The 19,113-nt window shown below is 34.1% G+C and overlaps 1 protein-coding gene across 2 annotated transcripts in view; it reads left to right on the top strand.

Annotated features, from left to right (window-relative positions):
• Positions 1 to 17,530, top strand: part of LOC126418440 (uncharacterized) — a 137,741-nt gene extending 120,211 nt beyond the window's left edge. The window contains exon 10 of one of the 2 annotated variants that reach the window (XM_050085199.1): positions 17,212 to 17,530. In XM_050085199.1, the coding sequence (XP_049941156.1) occupies positions 17,212 to 17,283 (72 nt within the window). In that variant the 3' untranslated portion in view covers positions 17,284 to 17,530. Of the gene's footprint in view, positions 1 to 8,458; positions 9,678 to 17,211 lie in introns of those variants that run through there. The other variant, XM_050085201.1, reaches the window with a different exon arrangement.
• Positions 17,531 to 19,113: the final 1,583 nt, after the last annotated feature.

The following is a 19,113-nucleotide window of genomic DNA, read 5'->3' as shown; positions in this document are numbered from 1 at the left end:
ATTCTTCCAGTTCTATGTGTAAAATGTTCTGTATTATGCAACATTGGACCAAAATTAATATAACGCTGAAGACATATTCCCAAATGACACAAAAGTAATCTGATTTGTGGGAATCTTCACAAAGTTACCAATTTCTTAGCTATTGACATGCATTTCTTTTGGCTTATCCGGAAATTAGAAAGATGTCATGTAATAAATACAATTTTTTAGGATAAAAGAACAATACTTGAGTGCCATGTCAGTTTTTACAATCACATGAAGTTGACAAAAAAGTGAAATGAGCTGATTGGTTTACTGCCATGAACATTTTAGAGAGAAAAAGGACAAAATTATTATTTAATAATTACATACTTTTCAAAATACTGTGACATTGTTTACAGCATCTTGCTGCCAAACTTACCAAGTATTAGGTAAAAATGTCTATGTTATTGGGGGAAAAAAATGAATTTTCATTGATGCAATGCCTCAGTGACCTCACTTAAGTGAGGCTGTACTCCACATTCCCAGTATGTTTTCTGTCCCTGTGTTTCACCTGTATAAGAACTGTGACCACAGATATATTACTCAGCAAAATTAACTCTGATTCCAGCATAAAAGGCTCTTGACTTGTCCCAGTTGAAATTAAAGCATATTGTCACCTGGAAAGTGGTAGCAGGAAATGTCTTTGCAGACAGACATGACAAATTACAGTGAACATCGTTAAGTTTGTTGATAATAAGAAGTAGAAAGGAACGAGGCAATGCCCTTTCAAGGTTTTAAAATTTCGCAGGATAGTAGTGAGAGAGACATGTAAATAGGAGGGAAATTGTTTATATACCCCAAAGAAAAAGAAACAAAATACTTACAGTAAGTATTCCATTGGTAATGGTGTGCTTGCAGGCAGCAGTTTCTGTGATATTGTGAGCAACATTATCAAATGCTAAATTTTCTTTAAGATCATAACTTTTGTTAGACAGCAGTGAAACTCAGTTGTGTCAGAACAACTGACAAGAAATATCCTTTCTATAGGATTTGGTTTTTATGGCTGCCAACATTAACAAGTGAAGCGTTTATGTCTAAAGGACAAGATATATTGTGAATGGGTATGCTGGATCAAAATATTCGGGAAAAAAAGAAGCGTAATTAAGGAGGATTGGTTTATTCAGATGGTATGTGTATTCTCAAATTATGTGCAGTGAATAAATGCTGGCAAAGTGACACCATGTGAGACATACTGGTAAACAAAAGTTCCAGGCAGTGTTTATTGCTGCTAGACTTTTTAAGGTTCTGCTGCACACTACTGTAATAATAGAGGGGCATGTGCTGTTGATAGCTTCATCCCCTTTTAGGGACATAAACAAGACACTGACACTGTTCTGGTCATGACCACAGTTGATTTTGGTAGATTTATTCTATGTTTGTGATTAAATTATTTTGCTCGTGAGTTTCTGTGCCAGTTAGCACACTCGCTCTCATAAAAGTGACTAGCTTCATTCTTTTTTTCTCCCTGCATTCTTTTTCCTTATCATCATCATCACCATCCTTCATCCCTTATTTGGCACTGATACACATTTTATTATATTCATAGTGTGAATTTCATCATAAAATAATTGTTTGATTTCTCCTATTGAGCTCCACTCTTGCACAATGGTTGTTCATCTTCTTTTCGTCCAGTGCTCATGTTGGTAGTTCCAAATTTCCTGTTCAGCTGACCATATTTATTTTACTACAGTTGTTTTCTTCGTATACTGCAAATCAGATAGAATATATGCAAAATTTGATTTAGAATATATTTATTTTATTTTAGGAAAATTACTTTTTATTATGTAATGTTTGATTGAATTAGCTTAGGAAATTAAATATCAGTAAACACAGACAGCTGATAACAAATGGAAGTAAATATAGTGATAAGTTTCTTTTAATAGATATTCTCTGATTTCCTAGATTTGCCTGCTAACTGAAATTGGTGAAAATATAAATAATGTTGTTCAGTTTTTGTTATGACTTGGAATTTTTTCCAGTTTTTCTTAACATTTAGATCAAATGGTATTTTTGGCCATTTAACACACAGCATAAAATATCCAAATAGTTCAAGTAATCAAGTAACAGCAGAAGTACTTGTAATAGATGTATTTAATGTGTTAGATTTACAAATTTCTAAAGAATAAAATTAATTGAGTTGAAGCATAATTTCTGAAAATTTCTGTGCTTTATTTTCAGTATGCATCAATGCTAGCTTGCAGAGATGACAGTCAACAGAAAATTACATTATGGATTATATTGATTACCTAAGTATTAATTGTTTAAACTTGCATTTTGTGTTTCAGCTGGCAAGGTATTGCCTAAGATGTAGAGCTGCACATTTTTACTTATGTGGAGTTTATATTTATATTTTTTGCTTAAAGTTCTGGATAAAATATACGTGGATGTTGGAGAAAATATCTGAGGAAATCTTGTAGGAAATTAAAAATAGCACCCGACACATTTAAGGCACCCTTAAAGAAACTGTAATTGAACATTATCAATGGATGTACAAAATCACATAACATGCACCTATTTGGAGTAGGGTTAGAAATGTGGGAGATTTTGGAAAAAATTTCAGTTTGTGTGGAAAGAACACATGTCAGTGTACTTATTAAAAGTTACATCATATTCTTCCAGTACTATGGAAATTTCTATAAAAAGTTATTTTCAGATATAGAATTTTAAAACATATTGAAAAGTGGTGCAAAATAACATCAAGATAATGGCATATAAGTGAAGTAGTTGTAAATTTCATATTTTCGTCGTCCCATTTATGAACCACAGAGAAGACGTATACAGACTTCCAGAAAATAATATAAATTGTGTAATTGCTGGCTTAATTCCACTTAAATAAATCGTGATGAACCTGACAAAACAAACATATCATACGTTTAAGATGTCACTGCTCTATCACAGAATATTTGTCGGAGACATACCTAATGTTGTCATCTTGGAAGAGTTTTCTTGCACAAGCAACTGCCAAGTATAGAAGAAAGAAACATGTTGAAAAGGGGTGCAAAATAACATCAAGATAATGGCATATAAGTAAAGTAGTTGTAAATTTCATATTTTCGTCGTCTCATTTATGAACCACAGAGAAGATGTATGCAGACTACCAGAAAATAATATATATTGTGTAATTGCTGGCTTAGTTCCATTTAAATAAATCGTGGTGAACCTGACAATACAAATGTATCATACTTTTAAGATGTTACTGCCCTATCACAGAATATTTGTCGGAGACATACCTAATGTTGTCATCTTGGATGAGTTTTCTTGCACAAGCAACTGCCAAGTATAGAAGAAAGAAATATTGTGTTTGAAAACTTTATGGAAACAAGGAGACAGGCATACAAATTAAGAACTTATTTTTGTCAACAAAATGTAAAAAAAGGACTCGAGTAATGTGCACATTCAGGGGAGAAAAGTGCAGTTTTATAGTCACCAATAATCCATCTAACTCTATCATCTGAAAGAGAAAATAAGTGCTTCACTAAGAGAACAGTCACATTGAAAGAATGCTACAGAAAACTTTTTTAATCATTTTCATTCATCATGTTGCAAGAAGACACCAGTGCTGCGTTTTCTACCCTTTTTTGTCTTTCTCTGAATAACAGCGCATTTTGTGAAGTATATGGTATATTTATATTATAAAAAATAATCAAGTTTGTTGTGAAGAATGATAGTGTGGTATTAAAATACAGCCCAGTAAAGGATCAATGGCATTCTGATACATCAGGATTTATCCATGACGGTGTTAAACAGAAGAGTGACTTCCTAGATCTGGTGATCAATAAATTTATGACATGTAAGTGTAAATGCATCGTATTGCCATTTGCATGAAGAAAAGATGGTGAGTGAATTGGAATTAAGAAGGTAAAAAGAAAGTGGGATAGTATGACTTACGTTATAACAGAACATTGAGAAAACTACATATGGAAATAGTTACAACTAGTGTTTAAATGCAGTGGCAAGTGTGTTAAAAGGTGTCAGGGAATATAAGATTGCGAATCTCATTGTAGATGCCAGCTGCATTGTACCCAAGGAACTGAGTGTAATATCATTGGGAGAGGTGTGTATACAATGGATTCTGAAAAATCGTAAGTGTTAATATGTTATCTAAGATAAAATGTGCATAATTTTATACTCTGTATGGAACACTTTTGTTTCTTCTGGAGAACAGATATAACATCAAATGAAGTTACTTGCATCAAGATAGCACAGGGCCAAGATGAACAAACATGTGTCTGTTTTCATTTCAGATTAAGGAACATTTATAGTCAGAGTACGAGTATTCATATTGTGTATGACAGTTTCAACTGATGAGAATAAAAATTAGTTTCGCAATAATTATTGTTGTTAAATGGGCTCTGGAGAGCTCAGTATTTTCAACAAAAGTGACAGAGTAAAAGTGTGTTGTTTCTTGAAAAATATGTACACTCGTATGCCATTCTCAGCGTAGAGATTAGATCAGAGTATTTTTTGTCTGTATACACTGAAAATGACTTAGAGGTTTCAGGTATATCTCATAACAGGACAAATTAAAAACTTTTAAACTTCAGTGAATGTGCAAGTATAATGAAAGTATGCAGAAGTGAATGAAGATAATAGAAGACTCTGACAAGAACATTGAAGAATGAACAAGAAAATATTGCTTAATTCAACAGTGGACTAGTTACGAGAGACATAATGACTAATTGTGAACCAGAAAAGGATAGTGGAGTCACCGCACACCAGTCAATAACTTCCGCTGGACAGTGTCTCAGGAGTATAATCTGGAAGGTACTGGAGCTTGAATTGCTTAATGCTACTGCAAGTCTGACAAGATTTTATTGAAGAAACTAGTGAAGTCTGTTGGCATAAAAAGATGTGAAAAACAAGAGGGCTTTCATGCAGTGAGTAAGAATAGCATTCCTGAAGTGTCTACTAGAAAAAAAGGCGCCAAATATACTTCGCTCTATTCAGAATTTTTCAATTTTTAATGCTGAGAGTTAATGTGAAACTTACATCGGAAATCAAAGTGTAACATAAGTGATTCAAATGTTATTGTAAGTAGAATACACTTACTATATAAACGTTGAAATTCAAGATGAAAGTGGAACAAATCTGTCTTTACATCAAACCCTGACTCTGCATTCTGAAAGTGATTAACAGGCCTCACTACCATCAGAAAAGCTCAAATCTTGTGTTCAGTTTAAGCATAAACTATTTATTCTTGTTAAGATATTCGTCCAAGTGAAGAAAGAGATGTATGTGTTCATAAAACAAAAATATTGGAAGTATTATTCTAAATAATACAGAGTGGTGATTGTTGATTTGAAAAGAAAGTAGGGAAAATTAACAATTATATCTTACAACCAGTGATGGGTTTCTGTATTTAGGGCAATGAAGTAAATAACTGAAAATAAAATATTGTAAATTAAATGTAACGTCATAGAACTAGTGATGAGTTTCTCTACGTAGGACACTGAAGGAAGTAACTGGATGAGCAGAAAAAAGAAATAAACAGAAAAGTGGCCATGAACACTTTCATGTTTCCTGTGTGTCTGAAATGGAAAGTTTGCAATCAGTGTTGCTGTTGATGATCAGATAGGGACTTCTAATGTTAAAACCATTCAGAAAGTAAGAGTTGCCAGTGGGCAATTGAAAGATGCATATTGCGAAGTATTGCAGGAAAACAAGCCGTTGGATTCGGGAACAAACTGCAGTGGAAGACATAATTATAACACTAATAAAATCAAACAGGCATGAGTGGAACATTTTGTCAAGCAAATTGATGATAGACGAACTATCAAAATCATTCCGTAGATTTCAAGAAATAAGAAAGGATAGGGGCTTTAGCCAAACAGAAGATGACCTTACGACATTGTAAAACAAGCAGGAGCGAGTTGGATGCATACGGCTGTGAACTGTAATGCAGGGAGAAGTATGGATGAGGCCTCTGCTCACTTGTGGGTGTCAAACAGTTGAGAGTGAATGAGTGTTTTTGTGATGAGGAGGCATGTTAGTTGGAGCTACTGCAAGAAAGGTTGAGTCTCGGAGATTCTATACTGTACTGTACATGAAAGTGACAGTCTTACTCTGTAGTTAATGTCTTACTATGTTGTGGACAATCAAAATTAGAAAACCTGAAATAAGTTACATGAGACTTAAATGACAAAATATGAATACACTTTATTGTGTATAAAATAAAGAAGGGGCACCAATTCACAGTATTAGCATGTTTGCTAGATGGAGTGATGCACAGATAAATCACTTGTTCATAAGAAAGAGAGAGATATTTTGAATAAAAGGAAGGAAGTTGTTACTTCTTGTTGCATCATTGCGTCACTGCAAGTCAAGTGTTGTGTGTATGTGTGTGTGTGTGTGTGTGTGTGTGTGTGTGTGTGTGTGTAGGGAATAACTGTTGATGTCAGAACATTGTGGTTGGTTATAAACTGAACCTTCGGAACATCAAAAACGATATGAAATACTTGTTGTTAATGTGAGACAGAAAATTGTTTACAAAATACTTGTCTGCTTTTGATTTGAAGATAAAGAAATGGAAAATATGACAGGTTTTAAAATAAATGGTGAATCTCAGCAAGACAGTAAATATTATCAAATGTAGAAAAGTATTTGCAAGTAACTGAAAGTAAAAAAGAGTGAAAATAGCTGTTTTACCAGAGAAAGATAATTGTAAAATCTGTTGTGTTGTGAAAACTCTTCATTAGTTTCAAAAAGTTTTTAGTCTTTTGTCATGTCTAACACAACCTAAGTAAGTAAGAAAATCTTTGTAGTCACAAAATTTGCGTAGATGATGTTTGGTAATGGTGGGATTGCTGATGATCAGTAGAGTGTGAAAGAAAAGAAAAAAAGATATTTCAAGTTCTGAATTTTGAAGTTCTTTATGCAAAATTTAACAATGGAAACTCCAGGTTTGAATATCAACAATATAAGGAAAAGATAGATTGCTACTCACTGTAAATATGACACATTGTATTGCAGACAAGCACAACGAAAAGACACTTACACATTAGCGTTTGACCATTTGTCAGAAAAGCAAAAACACACACATTCATTCACACAAACAAACAAATCTCACGCACACGTGACTGTCATCTCTGGCAGCTCGAACACACGATTACTTCTGGTCGATCTGCTAGAGATGGCGATCATGTTTGTGGGTTATGTTTGCTTATGTGAATGAATGTATGTGTGTGTGTTTTATTTTCTGATGAAGACTTTGCTGAAAGTTAATGTGTAAGTGTCTTATTGTTGTACTTGTCTGCAACTTGACATGTCATCTTTATGATGAGTAGCAATCTGTTTTCCTTATATTATTTATACAGAGTGAAATTTAATTTGGCTGATGGGTATGGGAAAACAGGACAATATAGTAGAAAAGTTACTCAAAGACAGCCTATACAGTTATGAGATAGACTGACTGGCCAGTTTGTACCTTCAGTAGGCAAAATTGTTTGTTTAAAAGTCAAAGAATCAGATAAATATTCACAGATGTATAACAAGAAGAAATCAAACAATAAATAAAATTCATGGGCTGGTTAGAGAAAAGAGCTGAAAGAGAAAGTATAAGAAGAAAAGAAAAAGGGAGAGGAAATAGACAACTCACAGTTTTTAAGTTTTTAGGGATATTTTAGGCAGCACACGGAGTGAATACCACAATCTTAATCAAATTACAGATATTGGAGAAGGAGAGTTAACACCTGCAAGATCTAGAAAAGCTGAGGGTAGACTAAAATTTACATACCATTGAAAAACAAACAACAACTGAGATGTTTTATATGAGAAGGAATGAAATATTTAAACTGAACAATGAGATAGAGAGCATATTGGTAGTGTGTGTGAACTGTATATGACATTTCTCATCAGGTGAAGGACAGAAACATCATCTATGTTGCTCTTTTGTGTAAGTGAGCATATAGGTAAGAAAAAATTGCAAGGAAAGAAACTATCATAAAATATTTTACGTGTATGTTGAATATAGTTTCTTCAAATAAAATTGATTCAGATGTTGCAGGTGCGCATATAGAATTTTTTTTATTGCATAGATTGAAGTACTTTTCTAGATAGCATCTGCTGCATAGTGTTTCAACAGAAAGGAGCAGCTTAATTACAGCTGATGGTTTCTGTGATGCAGTGTTGTGTTTTAATAGTCTTCAGCTGTTATCAGTATTAATTTATTTGCCTTGTTTAAATTCCAAGCGAGTTCCATTGTAGTGCAACTTGAAATTGGAGGCCATCTTGTTGTTCTTATTTGGCTATATTTAAAAAAGACAGAAGTGAAATCAGTTTTTTTACAGGATGCATAATGTTTGCTGGTAAATTAGCACTCACAGGTCAGAGACTAAATTAGGTTTTATGTCAACTTCTTTCTGGCAGAAGAGCACCTATTTAACAAATTCCATTTGTTTTTGCAGTAATTGATACTGATACTTTTCTTATTCTTTGTAAGGACTCAGATTCCAGTTCTGGAGCATAACCATCTCGGCTACAGACAAGAGGGAGGAACGGAGTAAGAACAAACCACCTTGATACACATTTAAATTGGTGTGACTTGGAGCTTTAATATGAGTGAACAGAAGTGAGTCTTTTTTGCAAAGTGGTCAATGAACAACAAACATGGAATGCATCTGTCTTTTCATCAGTGTGTGCAGAATTATAGTTGCTTGTGTTTCATGTATAGACAGTGCCTCAGGAAGCTAAACTTGGTGCTATCTGCTCTTCATAAGTGACAAGAACTGCATTGGTGTGTGTGTGTGTGTGTGTGTGTGTGTGTGTGTGTGTGTGTGTGTGCGCGCGCGTGCGGAACTCTCACTACAATGAAGATCCTTTATTTTACTGCCTTGCATCTTGATAACAAAGAAGCAGAATGTTTTGCTTTTACATGTCATGCTTCCCGAGAAAATACTTCCGTCTTGCTATAGAGACATCTACCATCTGAACGTAATAGTCGAAGGGTCTTGTCTTTCACATTTTTCTTTTTGTGTATGACTACAAACCACTAAATATCAAACAGAAATGATAAAAATGTACATAGAAAATTATATTGCAGTGGTGATTCTTCAAATATTTGCTATCTGTTAAAAGTTCATAATGTTGGAAGGACAATACATACTTTACATAGAAAAGATAAATTCATTTTTAGAAAATTTATAGTATTAAATGAATGAATGATGTTGATCGTACTTTAATTTTGGAGTGCTGGCATGCCTCTCCCTACTGACAGATATCAAATTTAATGTTGGGACAAAGAGTAAATACTTTAAAAATATGGTGAGTTCAAAAAGTATTTAATGTGACATCCTTTGTCGTCATTGTTCCATATTGTTTACCAGAAATTGTAGTTGTCAGATAATTGTAAATGAAGATCTTTAAGTGTATAAACATTTAATTTATTCATAGGTTTCAAATTTTTTACTGAAACATACTGACTGTTTCGTTACAACAAAGAAGCAATAGAGAATGGAAGGAAAGATAGACACAAACAGTTCAACAGAGGAGAAAACAGTAATATGGTGAAGTGATCACCTAGGAGTTATCGCATTAATATGCGTGGAAGAGTATATAACATAAGAGGAAAAGAAATGCTGTGTAGCTAATCAAGTTATTCAGTGATGAAACTTTTTTGTCAAAAGAAAGCAAGATGATTTTTAAGGGTGGATTTGTGAGATATAAAGGATTTGGTATATGTTAAAGAAGTAAATACAAAACATATTTTTAGCATAAATCAATGGTTCTGTTTGCTGATTTACCACCTATGATATTCTGTTTTGTTTGTTTTGAGCAATTCCACCTTAAAACAGCGTGGTATCTTGAAGTTTTGTTGTTCAGAGCCCTCTGTGCTGGGTTTCTCAGTTAACTAGTAAATGAAGTGAATGGTAAGTACTTCTACTAACATTTACTAAAAAAATTCTGAATATTTATGTATCATTATGAGGTAGAATTGCTGATCATCACTTATCTTCAGACGCTATCCTAGCTTTCCGATCTAATAGTTTCTTCATCGGGAAGGATGGTCAGTCCCTTTCATGCCGGGGTCCGAGTGGCCTGCAGCTCCTTGTTAGCCTTTCTCAACCTATCCCTCTTTCCTGCCAATGAAGGAACTGTTATTTCTGAAAGCTAGGACAGTGTATGTGCTTTTATATGTCTCATAATTTTAGTCTTCTCCATTGAATTTTTCTTTTGATATGAAGAATTAGTCATTTCCAGCTGTCCTGTTTTACTGATTTCACATTGTTTGTCTCTTATCCCAAATTATTATTAAATATTTTATTCTCCTGTTAAACAATTATCCTATCCTCAAAAAAGTATGGTAAATTCTATTTGGTAATTATTGTGAGTTTTGATGTAATAAACATACATTGCGGGGTCAGATGTCATGGGATGCAACATTAATGCAACTACAAACTAAACTTACACTAACCAGGTTTGCCTTCATGTGGAATGAATATGAAATAGGGAAAATTTAACACACGTTTGTCTTTTGATAGATAATGCTGTATGGGAAAATTAATTGAGATCTGAGCTACCTAATTTCTTCTTCTTCTTCTTCTTCTTCTTCTTCTTCTTCTGCTTTTACAGCCACATTGGACTAATTCAGTTATTAATTTTCTGGTCTCGTCTTCAATAAGCTTCTTTCCAAATCACCCAGTACCTTTTCATTCATTCTAATCTTTTTTGTCATTCCTGATTTGTTAATACCATTTTTATTGTCTGTCGTGTGATTTCTGGTTTGAGTCTTATTTTTGTGAGTTTCAGTTGCTTTAAATTTTTTGTTTTGTTTTGCAAATTGCCCGGGGTTAATTCTAGCTCATTAATATCCTCCCCAATATTCTTTATGCATCCTGCTTCTTGCTTGATGTTCCAAAATTTCTGTATAATTTTTCTTGGTAATCTGTTTTCTGGTGACAAAGAAAAAGAGATACTTTTCTTCCACATAGTATTTGCAATGGGTTCCAGTTCGCTGTACACTACTTCATTTGGCACTAACCACCATTATCCGTTGTTTTGATATTTCTTATTTATGCATGTTCTCTCTACTGTTAGGATTCTATCGATTCTCTTTTTTTGAATGACTTTGAAGAGAATTTCACTTTTGTGTGTTATCTCTGGATGAGCCACTGTCTTGTAATGTCTTAATTTAGTTTTTATTATATGAAGACCATGTAAATTTTTTATCATTGTATTAGTTCTTTCTTGCCATACAGGTTTCTTGTTCGAGTTGTATGTTTTAATTTCTCCTAGATACTTAAATTGTTTCACTACTTTTACTTGCCTGTTGTTTACTGTTATGTGGTTGATTACTAGTGGATCTGTGCCATTATCTCAGTCTCTTCTAATGATATCTGCAGTTATCTTTTTTTGTGCTATATTTTGTAGGCTTGTTATTTGATTTCTGGTTTCTTTCTTTCTAATTAACAAGAAACACTAAATCATTTGTGAATCCCTAGCCATTTAGGTTTATTACATCTTTCTTGGTTCCAGTTCTTATGTTTTTAGAATTTTCCATGTACTATTTCCTCACCATGAACTCTAGAGCACAGTTGAAAAGTAATGCCCTGTTTTAGTTGTAAATATCTCTGATATTTCTGTTCTGAACTTTTGTACCTCCATCATTGAAGATTGTGGATCATCAGACTTTTTGAAGTTGCAACTGTTAGGACTTGTTTTTGTCTTGTTTTGTAGTAATCCATTACTAAGTTCAAAGTAATTATCTGTTCTGTGCAGCTTTTGAAGTGTCTAAATCCTCCGTGGTATTCTCATAGTTCCAGTTCAAGTTGGGCTTTACAATGATTGTATAGAATTCTTGACATAACTTAATATGTGATATCCAATAGGGAAATTCCTCAGTAGTTGTATGGATTTGATTTGCCTCCATTTTTGTGTAATGGATAGATTATAGCTGTTGTCCAATGTTATGGTAGTTCTTCATTGTTCCAGATTTTCGCTCTGCATTGATGCAACGACATCTTCACTGGTTTTCCTGCACATTTCCAAAGTTCTGCACAAGTTTGATCTTCTCAACTTGTTTTATAGTCTTCAAGCTCTTTTAAAGTTTCGTAGACTTCATGGATTGCTGGTGTTTTAATAGAGGTACCTGTGTTTATTTGCAGTAGTTCTGGGGTCTTTGTAATTTGTCAAATGTGTCTACTGAAATTTGTGTATTTTTTTTTCTATTGCTAGGGGCCACCTTGCTATTTTTATCGTTTAACATTAATGTTGGAGGGTCATGTCTTCGTAATTGTTTGCTGAATAATTTGTAGTAATTTTTCGCATTTGTTTTCTCGCTATTTGCTACTGCCATTAGAAGTATCTATATCTCTTTGGTATTGGTGTTCAAATCTTCTTCTTTTTTTGCGTTATGTTTTTATCTTTCTTTGTTTTGTGGGTTCCAAGTGTGATTCTTCTGTTTTATGATTGTGATATATTGAGCAGGCTTGGTGTCTATCAACCACTGTTTCACTACACGCATTATTCCACCATTGGATTTTTTCATGGATTTATTAGTGCTACTTGTTCAGCTATTTGTTTCAATTGAGGAACTATATTCTCTAGATCTTCTGTAATTTTTATATTCCTTGTTTGTTCTTCCTATTCCTTCTTATTAATCAGTTTATGAACTTCGTGGTTTCTCTTTTTTGGTGGATTTTTGTATTTGACAATGAGATGATTTTAGTTCTGTTTTTCTCATGTAATGATGTGATGCAGTGTCTCTCCCTCTCTGAACTTTCACATTGTAGGTTTCCCCCTGGCAATTTTTGCCCATACAGACATGACCCAGTTGCCATTCTTTTTTTCAACCTGAATGTTTCCAAGTTTTGAGCTTATTTAGTCTTTTCTTCAAATATGTTGAATTTCAGATCATATCATGCTTTCTGATGAATGCCACCAGTCTCATGCCATTTTTCTTTGTTCTTCTTTCTACTGGCCATTTCATTTTTGTGTGTCTAATATCTGCTTGTGGTGGGGCAAGTGTACAGTGGGGTGAGTAGAGGAATTGGGGGGTGGGTGGCTAGCAGCGTGGAGGGATATACCCTGTTTGGTGGCTAGGAATGCAGGAGGTAGGGATGGCAGATATATCTGCATCATTGGCTCCTACATTGTGCGTGCTAAAATGTTTCTTGCGGTGAAGTATCTTTTGAATAAATTGATGCCCCTTCCAAACCTTTAAATTGGGCACATAGTGTCTCTTTATATTTTGTTGTTCTTTTCCTGTTTGCTAATATAAAATGGACTGCTTTTTAATCCGCTTTAGATATTTTAATTCTTTAAACACTTGTAATATAATTCCTTGCGGTTCTGTGGTATTATTTAGTATAGTGTCCTGATTGTTGCAACCTAATGTAGATGATTAAAATGTAAGTTAAAGAATAGTAGAAAACAACGTTTTGTTGCTCTTAATCCTGTTAGTGGAGCATTACTCCTAGTTCTCCATTCATATTTCAAGTGACAATGACAATATAGTCTGAGAAACGTAAAAGGCTCTTGTATTTTGTACCAATGAGCTGCAGGTTTGAAGTATTCGCTAAGTACAGCTGTTTGAGCAAACAGATGAAGACCTATTTCATTTCAGTAAGCTGTGGAATATGATCATAACTGTTAAGAAGAGGTAGTTTATGTGTTTTTACCCAGAAAGGCCATTGTGCACCTGATTTCAACAGTTTTGAATGCTTGGTATTGGGCTTCTTATAGATAGCATTCATTGTTCAAATATTTTTCGCTGGTGTTCATTTGAATTACTAGACTATTAGGGAACAAATTGATATAAAAGAAGTGTAACAGAATGAAAGTGTTTCGAAGGAAAGACATATCTGTGAAAAGAAAAAAAAAATTTTGTTTGTAAATAAATTGTTTAACTCCAGCAGTTTTGTGAATAAGTCTGTCTGTGTAGCAGAAAACATTTGGAAGAGCCCTGATTTATGTGAAATATTTTGAAGACGTTGTAAGAGGGCGTGCCAAGAAGAAACAAGCAACATGTGATGCCGAAACATTAAATGCCGAATGAGTAAAACAGTTTTGACAAAAAGAAGAAGAAAATCATAAAAATAAGAACACTTACTACTTGCGATTGCAACCTGTGATAGACGTAATGAGTAAAACAGTCAAACTTCAAGAATTATTATAGATGTTTAGGAAAATTATTTTGTTCAGTGCATTGTGACCAGTTGGCATGTGCTAGAATAAATATTTTATGCATACATCATGAGATACGATTAAGCTTACAGAATAACCTGAAAAATCAGTGCAGGCGCAAACTATGAGCAATGTGTTGCATGAGGAAAATGTTGTTAATATTTGATGTGAAAAGAAGGGAAGTAAATAGTAAACTAAAAACATTTTTTTGCTATAACGGGTACATTGCACTTATTTCTCAAGTAAGGTGCTACATTTTAGTAGTGACTACACATACTTTTGTCAGTATAATTTGCTAGTTTATTAAACTGTCAAGGCTGTAACTAATTAGCACAAAAGATGGAAAATATTGACAAACAAAGTTTTTGACAGTAAATACAACTTTCATAACCAAGTAGAACAGATGATGATGACAATGTCGTTGCTTTCAGGTTATAGATTGTTGTACAGCTCAGAATCAACCATTTCTTCCCAAATTTGTCAGCTTGTATTTAAACAGTATGGGAACTTGTCAGTGATATTAAATTGTGCGAGGTTATGAGGATGTTAACTTGAATTACAACTCAGACAAGCAAATGGTAGACAAAATTACTTTGACAACCCAGATTGCAACATATACACCATAGTGCATCACTATGCATGATGCTGCTAGAGATAATATGCTGTTGCCTTCCTCGAGCCTTTGGACTGACCTACTCAGTCAGCTATAGTCTGACGTAGAGTTGAATGTCGACTCAAAACCATGGCAAAACTTAACAAAGTTTTGTACAACTTCCGAACTGTTTTTAATCTGTTTTCTTTTTTCCTCCTCCTCTTGCTCCACTTAATATCAGAACTAAACTGCATTACTATGCTTCCAACAGAACACTTGTCTTCTGTATCAAGTCATTGGCTGTGTTAGTTATGGATTATAAAGGGATGACCAATGTAGAAGTTTCGTAGGTAGTTGTATGTGAGATTGTGAGGATGCCATAAATATGGCAAAGATATTTAATTTTGTTGCCTTTCACATCTAATATTTAGTAGTAATTATTTTTACAGTTACTCCTTAGATGTACCAGCTACTCATTTACTGGAAATATCTGTCTGTCTCTAAACTTCTTTTGTAGATTTTTTTTTAGCAAAACTTATAGGAGTCATCTTTTAATTGCATCATATTTAAAACTAGTGTGTCTCATCCTGTAGCTGAGTGGTCAGCACAGACTGCCATACAGAGGTCCAAGGTTCACTTCCAAGTACTGCTAGGGATTTTTCCTCTGTGGAAAAATGGAAAGAGATCCACACTCAGTCTTTTGATGGCCAATGAAGAGCTACTTGAATGAGAAGTAGTGGCTCTGAGGCCTCCAAAGCTGACGGCATCTGGAAGTGCCGTTTGCTGGCCCCACACACTTCTGTACTGCCTCCGAGCGACACCATCGGCTGAGAGTGATACGACAGTCGATAGCTTCTGAATGACCCACAAGGCAGGAGCTTTGCTTTGCAAGTGTCTTACTGTGCTGCGAACTATAGCTGACCGACTTAATACCTTTTTCCACTGAATGTTTTACTTTGACAGTTTCATTACTTGGATGTCCTATCTGCAGTATTAATGTAGATAGTAAGGTTTATAAGGCAAATGATATGGCTTCATACATTTATACTATATATAAGGCACTTTTCGTACTGAAATGTCAAACTAAAATAGTGCTCACTGATATTTACTTGTGGCAGTTGTAGGCGGAAAGATAACTTCCTCATAATTTCACTGCAAGATTCTATTAATGTCTCATTTTCTGTGTGATTGTAAATGTTACATCACTGAAACTATACCTGTTTGTAAGAAGAAAAAGGAAATATTGCAAAATTATATTTAGTGCGTAGCGAGCAGCAATTTTGTGTGATACGTGGGATATAACAAGCACATTTAAATTACAAATGATGCTCAGAAATTGACGTTACTATCTGTTGCTGTTGTGAGTAAATTCACTCAAGGAAACTGAAGAGTTGATGAAATTAAAATATTAATCATGAATTAGTGATCCAAGGTCAGTCGAATGTCAGTTCATTCATAAATGGGAACTGTTATGTAATTCGTTAGAGGGACATAGCTTATAGTTTATTTTATAATTTTAGACACAAGTAACTGAAAACATAATATGTACTAATCTGTGCAGATCGAATCATCCAGCAGTTCAAATCAAAATGTGGAATTTGCCTCATACAAGTGATATCCAGCAGTAAGGTCAATGGTGTTGATAACTATGGGTGTTTTTACCCAACAAGCATCCAGTAAAAATGAGTTGCAGAGACTCTACAACTAATCCTCTATAAGCAGCTGAAGAATAGTATCATTTGTGAAGACACCAATGGCAGAGTTACACTTATTTCAACAAAAACTTTACTTTAGCAAAAAGCGCAGTGGCCAGAAATTGATACCAGCTACGAATTAAGAGAGATTATATATGCAGCATATTGTGTTGGTAGCATGTTTACATCCAAAACAAGCAATACAGTTTAAGCACCACTATGAAATGTAATATGTATTGAAAATGCAATACCACAGTTAATGAGGTCAGTGACTGAATGAAATTTCATGTTGTACATTCTCACTATATGTTTAGGATGCATCAAATGTGTGCAAACTCCATGAAAATATGATAGGAAAACCTCAAAATATTTCTTGAAGAAGTGCTATCTTCATAAACCTTTGAGTGATTTGTGAACTCATAATAGTAATAAAAGATAATTGTGAGAGTTTCTGTGGGGGGAGGAGAATAGTACAGGGCAAATATGCAATCACTTTATGATACAGTGGTAAATTTGTGTTAAAAATATCATGTATTTTATAATATCAATACTTTCCTAAGCCTAAGACAAAAAGATAAAAACTATTCTTAGTTCTTATATATGCCCAGCTGTGTTGTTTTGTGCAATTCATTACATGACAGTGAATGATTCATGAGCTTCCTACTGTCCATGTCACATTTGTAAATTATGCACATGTTGGGACAATAGAAGAAAATAAGATTGTATTCTGATTATTATAATTGCATGTGTCATAGCAAATATGTCTCGAATGCATTTCTATTTCAGCTCTCGGGAAGCCTGTTGCAACAGATCGACTCTCAGATTGGAGATATTGATGCGTCCACATTTAAATTGTAAACTATTGGTGTGTAACCGAAATTCTCTTTCTGTAACGCACTATTTTAACAGACAGTAATGCAATATGTACTGATTATGCATTGCTTCAGAACTCTGAAGCCAACTAAAGATGACAAACAGTTGAAAAATATACAATGGCTCATACAGATTTGCAATTGAAAGTGAGTGGCATATTTTGTTCTGACATGGAAATAATCACACTGAAAAATCTCAGATAAAATTAAGTTATTTTCACTTTATTCCACTATCAAGTCTGTTGGTATGAAATTTATCTTGTTTATAGATTAGTCTAAGTTTGTCATACTTTGTGTAAAGCTTAGACCAATACTATTCACAATGAAAGGAAATTTTTGAACACAAGTATGTTGATTTTGCATTCAAGGGTCAATGCAAAACTGAGGTACTTTTACAGTATTAGTGTGTGTGTGTGTGTGTGTGTGTGTGTGTGTGTGTGTGTGTGTGTGGGCGCATGCACATGCGTGCGTGCACCCACTTTTGTGTATTCACAGGTGGTTACTCTTGCCTGTATTGTGAAGCCAGTCAAAGTATATGATGGAAGTAGGAGAACGTGTATCAAAATAAAGCACATTGTCTTTATGCATTAACTGCACAATGTGAACTAGGTAGGTCATTTGATTAATAGCATTAACCAAAAACATTTCCATATTCTGACAAAATTATTAACAATACAGAAACTTGAGGTAATGGATGTTCAGAAACAAAATTTGTTTTTTTGTGTTTGAAATGAAATTTCATACAGGATCTTGAGCTGTTGTAACAAAGCCAACTTAGAATTAGTCACTGTTTGTTTGCATAATCCAATTTCAAAATATGTTATTGGTGAACTGCTATGGTTTTGTGTTTCTCTGCTGTTGAATAATGTTTAACAGAAGTAACACATAGTAACTGATTGTGGAAGGCTTCTAATTTAATGATTGCACTTATTTTTCAATTTATGATAGGAAGATTAAGTAGATTTTAAACACCCCTGTCCACCCTTGTAGCTTTTTGTGTTGACTGTTCAGCTATTAATAAAGTAATACCACATGTTCTATACCTGTTTAGTATGAAGGGTATACCAGGAATCTTTGCTCTTCTCTAAAATGCCATTTAATACTGATTTTCAATATATATTTAACCTTTTTTTATGCTGTGTGTTTCTATTGTTTCTGATTGTGCATGGTATTTTAATTCACAGTCATAACTGAAGCCACTTGTTTGATGATTTATCTAGGTTTCATTGATCAATTGATCACATCAGGCATGATGCATCCTGGATGTGCAAGCTAATGATAGCAAGCATCACCTGTGGCATTTAAATAAAATATCAAAATTTTCAAAGCATGTTCAGTGACCACTTAAAGACACATATGCATCCTTAGGAACAACTTACATATCTAACTTTGAGAACAGTTATTTCTACAAAATTCCTTCGGTAGCACCTCAACTCTTGAACTAAGTATTAATGGAATCTTTAATATGGCTTTTAAAACTCTAGATTGGAGTACAAGCAGCATAATGACTATAGGTTACTACTTGTTATATACGAGTAGAAAGGTATTTTGTGGTGAATAGGTGCACAAACTAGGGCTTGAGTGTAGCAGTTCGGATTGAGCTGCTTCTTCTTGTCAGCCATCTGTCTGCATCCAGAGTCAACCTCATGTTCAAATGTGAAAATGTTTTCAAAGTGTTAGTGTAGTGTGTATCTGACACAGGATGTGGGCACCAGCCTTGGCATTTACCCAGTGGGATGTGGGAAACCACCAAAAACCTGCAACAGGCTGGCTGACTCATGAGCCCTCTTCCTTAATTTGCAAGGTTGATTGAATC

Source organism: Schistocerca serialis, chromosome 9 (assembly GCF_023864345.2).
Source record: "Schistocerca serialis cubense isolate TAMUIC-IGC-003099 chromosome 9, iqSchSeri2.2, whole genome shotgun sequence".
NCBI lineage: Eukaryota > Metazoa > Arthropoda > Insecta > Orthoptera > Acrididae > Schistocerca > Schistocerca serialis.
Note: the sequence above shows the minus strand (reverse complement) of the source record. Positions and strands in the feature narration are given on the sequence as shown.